The sequence below is a fragment of the Lepidochelys kempii genome, chromosome 3, assembly GCF_965140285.1.
Source record: "Lepidochelys kempii isolate rLepKem1 chromosome 3, rLepKem1.hap1, whole genome shotgun sequence".
NCBI lineage: Eukaryota > Metazoa > Chordata > Testudines > Cheloniidae > Lepidochelys > Lepidochelys kempii.
The window spans coordinates 47120079-47129595 of record NC_136382.1 but is presented as its reverse complement, the minus strand read 5'-3'; the positions used below and the strand labels follow the sequence as shown (position 1 = coordinate 47129595).

General features: G+C 40.5%; 1 protein-coding gene across 1 annotated transcript in view; it reads right to left on the bottom strand.

The window, feature by feature from the left end:
- Nucleotides 1–359: 359 nt before the first annotated feature.
- LOC140908768 (uncharacterized) overlaps nucleotides 360–9517 on the bottom strand; it is a 39699-nt gene continuing 30541 nt past the window's right edge. The window contains exon 6 of the mRNA XM_078851959.1: nucleotides 360–516. Coding sequence (XP_078708085.1) covers nucleotides 364–516 — 153 coding nt within the window. The 3' untranslated portion in view covers nucleotides 360–363. The remainder of the gene's footprint in view (nucleotides 517–9517) is intronic.

The following is a 9517-nucleotide window of genomic DNA, read 5'->3' as shown; positions in this document are numbered from 1 at the left end:
TTTTACCATGTTTCCAAATGGGTTGTGGTGTAGTACCCCCAATGACTGAAAATCTTTATCATCACATTGAGTTTTTGCAGAATGCACTTGAAGTGGAAATTTTAAACGCTTGACTGGTGACATTCATATAACTTTATACAGAACATTCCATTTCAAGAGTATTAATTCCAATTGAAGTAAAGTTCAAGGCAAATAAACATAAATGTAACTTAAGTTTTGTTTTGTTTTTTCAATTCAAATTCAGCCCATGTACTGGTTTCAACTATGAATAAGGCATAGTGGTTCAAGTACTGTACTACCTTAACAGAAAGAGAACAACAACGAAAAAATAATACCATGAAGTTCTTCTATCAGAGTACTTTATTAGGGAGGGTAAAAAGCATTGTTCAAACACTCTGAATAGCCTTGGCTTTCTGCACTATCCATCTCCTCAGGTTCAAAGTCATCTGGATCGTGGGTTAATTGGTCGGTGTCCTCATCTGAAGTGGAAGGGCGTGTTAGGATGATTCGAGGTATCTTGAGTAAAATAGAAAGGATTTCAGAGAAAAGAGATGAGAGAGTTCAAAAACAAGAAAGCACAAGAAAACAAAATTATACTGAATGAAAAGAGAGAACAGAGCCAATGAATTAAATAACTAGTGCAATTAAAATGTGCAACAGATGTGAGCAACACAGCAGAGATCTGTGGCAGATGAAAGAGTATGAACAATGTACTTATCTATCATACCTTTTACAAAATCCATGCACTGGAAGCAAGGAAATGAGTTCTGACGGACCTCATAAATCTTTCACTCCCCACATAACAAACAAACAATATTCCTATTTAGATATCAGAAAATGCACACTTCATCGTAACACAAACTCTTAACTCTGATACATTTTTCAAACCCCAATAATTAATGTATTATTTTGATTTTGAAGTCTTTGTATTTTGTTTTAAGGAATACATTAAAAAGGAAAAAATTGGTAACACAGTCAATATAACAATTAATATATTAGTCACATGACTGTAGACATTTCTGATAAAGTATTTAAAACTGATGTGCTTTGAGAATTGTGTGAGATTTAATTTTATTTAGTCATTTAGCAATTTTTGATGATAGGAAAGTACATGACATTGTGATTGATGGCAAAAATATAAAGGTATATGGACTTTCATTTGAGACTGATGAATGTATTATTAATATATATATATGGATTGCTGTGTTTCTTTTTGAGAAAGGTGTGTATTATGTTTAAATTTTGAGACTACTGGTGAAAGTAGTAGTTATTGCGGATAAGATTTAAGGTTGCTCTATTGTGTTGAAATATGCATTTCTTTATGCTTGATAAGAATGACATGCTTGTTTATTAGGTTGGCAGCATAAAATTTATCATATCTTTAACTATTCATTTCCTTGCTCTTAAGGGTTTAGTTTTTGTAAAAAATGTGGCAGGTAAGTGCACAGATGTCACTTAGCAACTTCAACTAGTTTTTGAAATGAGATTTTGGTTTTAGGAATTTTCCAAGTAATTTTTGATCCATTGTTTTTTCTTCTCTCCTCTCTTTCTAACTTCATCTTAATTAACCTAAGCAAAAGGAAGAAAATCAAAGATACAGTGTTTTAATTTAAAAAAATGGGACAGAGAGATCACCATATTTTAATTAATAGTGAGTAAGGTGCTGGCCAACCTGGTAATAGCTCTTGAGGAGATTTGCCTTATTCAGTGCACCCCATGAGGATATGTATGCTCACTACATAGCTGAGTTAGTTGTGCATCCTTCATAGAACCACCTCTCAACACTGAATGTTGGTATAAGGTGCTACAAATCATAACCAATAACAGAACCCAGGTTGCTTTGTTCTACACACCTAACGCCCAATCTAGTAGGTTTCAGATGGCCTAATTACATATGGAGATTTGTAGAATATGGATATGAGGCACTGTGGTGTAGCTGGTGTGATATAGGCTTACTACCTCAGAGGTCAGGGCTGAAATTCTGAAGTCAGTGGTAAAATTCCCAGGAACAGGGTCCAGATTTCACCCAGTGGACTGTTTCAAACTCCACTACAAACTTCTAATGATACTTTTGGTAAATCACTTAAGTTCTCGGTTTCTTGGTTATTTGGTCTTGAAACAGACATGTGCACATTTCCCCAAGGCTCTGGGAGCATTTAATTGGGAATGCTGGAGAAGGAGTAATTTTACCAGAGCCTGAGTTTCCATTCCCTTTTAAAAAGTAGCCCTCAGCCATTTTGTAGGATAATCATTAAAATATTCTCCATCACCGTGGTCTCATTGGCAAAAAAACTAATTATTATTTATATTATTGTGGCTCCGAAGAGTCCCAGTCATGAACCAGGACCTTATTGAGCTAGATGCTGTAGAAACACAGAATAAAAAAACAAACAAACAAAAAAACCCGGTTCCTTACAAACTATGTATACGACAAGAGACAACAGATAGATACAGACATTGATGGGGGAGTACAAAGAAGCAATGAGACAACATTGATCAGCATATAGGCCATGATCTCAGCTCACCACTCGCCTAACTGTTGCAAGATTTTTGTATGCATCAAAGCAAAGGAAAGTTTGAAGGAGGATAATGAGTTAGGTTTGCAGATGTTTATGGGGAGCTCTTGTCAGGCATGAGGGGCGGCACTGGGAGAAAGCACAAAGGCGCTTGCCAAATTTTAACTAGGAGCAATGGAGGCAGGCACCACGGGCGGATCAGATTCAGAAGTTGCAAGCTTGATAGTGAGTGACAGGGATAAGTAGAGAGGGGACAGGATGCGAAGGGCTTGGAAAGTGGAGACAAGTAGTTTATGGTTGATAACGGTAGAGAAGACAGAGTGAGTGGAGGGGTGCAAGGAGAGGGGTGACATGGTCAAAGTGACAGGCTAGGGAAATGATCTGTGCAGCAGCATTCTGAATGAATATGAGTGGGACAAGCCTGCATTTAGCAAGGCCAGAAAGAAAGATGTTGGAGTAATTGAGATGCAACTTGATGGGAGCTTGAATGAGTTTTAGCTGCGTAGATGTATAGGAAAGGCCATATCTGTATAGGAAAGGCCATATCTTAGAGATGTTATGCAAAGACTCTGTACGACAAACATAGCCGAGATGTGAGGATCTCAAGAGAAGTCTGACATCCAAGTTACATGACCGAGACACAGGCAGGAAGTGGTGGTGTCTCCAGGGACTGAGAAAAGAAATACTGGGCAGGCTTGCGGATGGGGGTGAGTGGGGCTTAAGAATTGTTTAGCCATGTTGATCTTGAGCCGATGGCTAGACATCTAGGGGTAGATGTCGGAATCATGTCTAGCTTTCAAATAAAGCAATGTCTTAAACATTTCAGTAGCCCTGCTTTTGAAATATGCATTTTACATAAGCCAATGTCAAATATAACTACTTTTCAAATATTACGATGCTATTTGATTTCATTGTACAGGTTGAGAAACAAAAATAATTAGGTGTTTTGAAAAAAATTCTAGAAGGAGCCACTTTTATGTCTTTCAGTGACAAAAAGCATTTACTTAATTTAATCAAAATGTCAAAACATTCTAGTTGTCAATGAGATGTAACGAAAAAATTAAAAGTTGCTCTTAAACATCCCTCAATTCAAGAGTCTTAAACTTATCTACAGTCCATACAAATTTGATTTCCCCTCATTTTTGTTTTTAAAATTATTTACATCTGAAAGAATCATGGAACGGAGGTTATAGAACGAGTTACTTACACTAGAGGAATGAATGCCACAGCATTTTAAGTTTCTGACAAACAGATTTTTGTGTCCCTCATTGTAGGTCTATAGATATGACTACACTTCAAAATGGAAGGTGTAAACTCCAGCTCAAGGAGACATACCCACCCTTGCTCTGATTGAGCTAGCGCACTGAAAATAGACCGTAGATGTGGTGGTGCAAGTAGTGGGAGGGGCTCGCCATCCCAAGTACATACCTAGCTAGCATCTTGGATGGGTTCGTACTCAGGACTGCTAACCCTTGCCATGGCTTGAGCTGCTGCAGCTCTACATTATTTATAGTGCACTAGCTTGGTCAGAGATATCACAGTTATGTCTCCTCCAGCTGGAAACTATACCTCCAGCTCAAAGCTTGAACTAGGCATATTCTATGTCACAGTGCATCACACATTTGGGATTTGGCAAGCTGAGAGGTAAGGACCTGGATAGGGGTTGCAATTCTAACTTGGAAGGACTATGGCCTCTCCATCATAAAACAACACAAACCACCTGCAGTGCTGAGGTTGGAACACTGAGCTTTTAGTTCCAAAAACACAGCCCTCTATGGTTTTAAGCAAAAGCAGGTACCACACTTATTAATAGAAAGATTTTTCTCAGATCCCTCCCATAAGATTCATTGCTACATGGGCCACCTTGTCTCTCATTCTTGACTCCACATCACCACTGTGGCAACTACAACAATTACTTCCACAAAAAAGTAGCATTAGGAAGTTATTTCATGTGTTTTTTAGCTGTCTTTTCATGCAGTTTTGCAGCTGGAAACAAGGAGGAGGAGCCAACACCATGTGATCAGCCAGCTTTCTACAGACTATATGAAATCACTCTGCAGACCAACAGGGGTCTAAAGACTAGAGTTTGGGAACTTGTGAACTACAAGGAGAGAGAGCACTGTCACCATACAATTTATCATATCCTTAACTATTTATTTCCTTGCTCTTAATGGTTTAGTTTTTGTAAACTATGTGGCAGGTAAGTGCACAAATGTCAAACCCCAGTTTGAGAAACACTGGTCTAGAACATGAAATTAGTTCCTTTTATCCAGTAGTGCAAGTAGAAATCATTTCTTGCTGGTACTGCATTCATGGGAGGGCACATGACCTTCCCACGTGACCCCTCCCTGTGACTCCTCCCCACCCCGCCCCCAGCCTGGGGCCCCCACACTCTCCCCATCACCTCCAACACCCCCCTTACTGGTCTAAAATTTTACAACTGAAACAGATGCAGTTGTAAAATTATACTTTGGGCCCCTGGTGTACTTCCAGGTGTCATTGAGGATCCAGCAGCACCCAAAATTGAAAACTTCTTAAATGAAAGAAGGATAGGAAGGACAATCACCCCACTTTCCCTTAACACACTATCACTGCCTCCCTTATGTCCAAACTAAGCTGCTGCCACCTTGCCTTTATGTAAGCATTGACCTCCACCAGGCACTAGGAAAGCAAAGATGCTGAGCCATCTGGGTTTGATGAAAAAGAGGCATAGAACCATGCGTGCCATGTACATCTTGATATAACTACAGCCCAAATTGTTTTATTATTTTCCTCAGCATGACATACAGGAGGGACAATCAAAATCAGCCTGGCAGAACATGCATAAGAACTGTCTCTGGACAGATAAGCAATTGATCAAAATCACGTTCTCTGATCTCTTGGGGCCAAATCCTGTTCACATTGAGATCAAAAGGAGTTTTGCTATTGAGTTCAATAGGAACAGGCTTTGACATTTGGAAAGGAAAGAACAAAACCAGCCAAGCAGGGGCTATGTTGCTTATACCACAGGTATCAAAGGCTGCTAACTCATGTGAGAAAGTCAGCAGACATCTGATCTTTGTCCATTGCAAGGGAGAAATCAGCAAACAAGGAGGCTAGAACAGTCTCTGTACCATATCCAACTCATAAGTCCATCTGCAAAGGATCAAGGAAATATGAAGACTCCAGATTACCTTAAAGTCCCCAGTCCCTTGGTTAGAATGCTTCCATTAGTATATGTTCATAGTCCAGAGGCTGGAGCAGGAAAGAGGCCAGAGCAGGAAAGGGGCAAAATGGATATGTTTCCAGGCTAGGGCCTTTTAGCTTCTGCTAAGCGCCAAGTAAAGGGAAATCTGTTCTTATTGTGAACGATGGTGTTTGGAGTCACATGGGCAAGTTACACGTCCATCACCCCCACCCATATTCTAGTTAGAACATTCAGAGAAAATCCATTAAGTGTAGACAGGCGTTTTCCAGGGTCCATTGTTGACTTTTCCCTTCACATGCTGGCTAAATACCTTGTGGGCGTTACCACAGGAGCAAGCATGTAATTATAGCTAATATTCATAACTTCAGATATCAAGATGAATATACATGCATAGAAATAGCATAATCATAAGTACCAGCTAGTTCACCTACAGGACTGCTATTCCCAAAAGAGATTATGAAAAATCACACCATGTAACTCAGACCCTATGTGCCAGCACCGTGCCCCATTGGAGTTTTGTTATCTGTTATGTAACAACAGAGAAGAAGCCAATGACATGACTCCATTTAGTTTAAAAGGGCAAGGTTAATTTTTAGCTGTTCAGGTATGACTGCACCTTTAGTCAGTGAGGGCACACTGACTGGCACACGTTCAGGTTAACGGGCTTCAGTGTTCCTTTGCAGTTAACTTTTTAATGTTCATAAACCTGGTATGTGCTGAGGTTTAAAGCATAACACAGGTTTTTAGGTTTGCAAATCTGTGAACCTCTGCCTCTGAGATTTTATTATTTATTTAGTTATTTAATTTATTTTGCTCGTCAATGTGGGAGGGTCTCCTCTCTGCCCTCTGCTCACCAGGTTATGTATGTGTCTTGTAGCACTTGTCTGAACACCAGTTGGAAGGAATTTTTTTTTCAGCAAGTGTGGACTGATTCTTTTCTCTTAGAACGGATGTAATTTTTTCCGGTTCAAACTGATTAACACAGAAAACAATTGGGGCTGTAAAACTTTCTTCACATGTCATAGAAAATTAAGTTCAGCTATATTTTCCAGTACAGTGATGAAATGGGTGTTTGTATATACAAACATCAACGTGCTTAACTACTCACTTTCTCCCAGAATATGCAGGATTTCAGTCTGTTTATATGGAATATGGGAGTTGGGTGAGGAGCCATTTCAGCATATGACTTATTAAAAAGACAAATTTTAAGTAGAACTGTATCCTAAACTTCATTATGGTATTATACCCAAAGATTGCATTTCAATGGGAGATTCAACTTCCTTTATAGGAACAGAACAGACTCCTGAAACTTTTACCACAAAGACAGGTTTCAGAGTAGCAGCCATGTTAGTCTATATTCACAAAAAGAAAAGGAGTACTTGTGGCACCTTAGAGACTAACAAATTTATTTGAGCATAAAAATATGGAACACTTCACAAATTCGTGAAGTGTTCCATATTTTTATGCTCAAATAAATTAGTTAGTCTCTAAGGTGCCACAAGTACTCCTTTTCTTCTTACCACAAAGGTGGTCCATAGATATGCGAATAGTAAGAGAGTTTCAGGAGTCTGTTAGACTAGTTTGGCTGCAAAGAAGAATTCTTTGTACACTGGGGACAACACCTGATACCTGTCAGGCTGCAGAACTGGGCTGACATCAGAATCCAAACATCCTCTGGTCAGAGCAAGCAGAGGCATTCCTCTAATGATTTGGACTTGATGTGATGCAGTATGAATGTCATGGATAATTCAGATCAATGGGGATAAACAGAATCAAAAACACTGTTTAAACACCTTCTGCCCCTCCACACCCCATTCCCACCGCTCCCCTCTTGAGGGCTCCTGACCAATTTAACAACATTTAAAAGCCTTTGTTTAAGTTTGTTAGCATATGCATTGTGCTGTTAAAGCCATATAAAGCATGAATGCCCTCCCTAGCACTGTTCTGCTCCTTTAAGGAGCAGAGCGCACCTCCTCCCCCAGAGGTGGGGGGCTAGCCCCAACTCTTTCCGGTACCCCGTACCCCTAAAAATCTCATTGGTACTGCGTACTAGAGAGTACCACCCTACTTGCACTACTGCTTCTATCAAAACCAGAGAACACAAAAAGAACTCAAGATTATAGTGAAAGCAATTGAACACTAAACCTCAATATCTGCAGTTCTAAGGCTCTCAAAATAGACAGAGGCTTAGCGTGCTAATGGAAGTCAGCCCGGAAAGGTCACACAAGCCTGATTCTGATCTCACCAGGAGTTTTACAGCAGTGTCTCTCTATTGACAGTGTGCTGGTTACTCCTGATCGACTCTGGTGTAAGTGAGAACGGAATCCACTTGTTGATCCCACTTATACCAAATTAATTTTTTCTCTGGAACTTTTTTTTTTAGAAAAATTGCTATGTTCTCAGGTTCATCCATTGCCCAAGCAAGACACAATATTCAAATGCCTTTCACTGTGGGGATTTGAATTTGAGGGACAAAACTTTGCTAAGAGTCTAGAAATAGTTCTGACATTGTGGGGAGATAGATCTCATATTCAGCTGGTACCATTTTACTACTATTTATATGTTGCTTCATGGCTTGTTTATGGAGATGAAGGCTATCTAAGATCTGTGTCCATAAGTCTGATTCAGACAGAGCCTAAAGGAAATAGCCTCCTCTTTATCAGTATCCCCTTTGGATATGCTACCCAGAACTAAATACAGTACTGTTTTCCCAGTGCTGGTCTCATCAGACCTGTACAGAAAACAATAGTTATCACTTTGCCTGGCATCATGACTGATTACATCTTTGTGTATATAACCCAAATGTCCATGGATTTTTTGGTACCACAGGTTTCTCATTTTATTTCCTGCTCATGGTTCCATCTTAACCACCCTCCACCCCAGCCTTTGTAATAGATCGCTGCCCTTTTTCATAATTAAAACCCTTTCCAATTTAGTATCTTCCATAGATTTAATTAATAGGCTGTTTGCTTGCTCTTCCAAGTCATGAAGATGTTAAATAAGACTGAACCTAACCCCAGTCCCTGCAGCACTTGGCTAGAGGCCTGATCCAAAGTCCATTAAAGCCAACGGAAAAACTTGCATTGATTTCAATGGGCTTTGGATGAGGTTTTAAGTACCTTCCGCTGTCTCTTAACATAGCTGATTAGGTTGCATGACAGTGCTGAGCACACCTGATATTATCATGCTAGGAGCATTGGGAGAGTATTATCAGCACCATGCAGGGCCATCCCTAGCTATTCTGGGGCCCTACACAGCCCTCCTGCAGGGTGGAGGTGCGGGGGACTGGCTCGGGGGACAGGGGGCAACTGCCCCCCAGCACTCACTGGCAGCATGGCAGAGGCCCGACCCTGCTGCAGTCCTCAGGGGAGTGGGGGCAGAACAGGGGCTGGAGCAGCACGCAGCTGCGCAGGGCACCAGGAAGATGCCCTATGCAGCTGCGTACTTTGTGTATGGGTAAGGATGGCCCTGGCACTAGGACACACTCAGCCAGAAGGAATAGGTCAAAGAAGGAAGGTGGAGAACCAGGCCAGCTAGCACTGGCTGAGTGGGGGATAGGAAAGCCAGGCTGGCAATCTAACCAAAAGAAGGTGGGAAGAGCCAGGGCTGGTGAACAGGATGGGAAAGGGGCATTTGGACTGACCAGTTGTAGATGAAGTTGGAAATATGGGAAGTGTTAATCCCCTCTTTAGACAAACTAATTTTTAATATGCTTAGGAAAATGTGACCTAGTTCAGATGAATTTACTTAAAGAAAACTTTCTTAAGGAAAGTTTTGTTTCAAACAGGGGGACAACGCCCCACTTTTCTTTCTA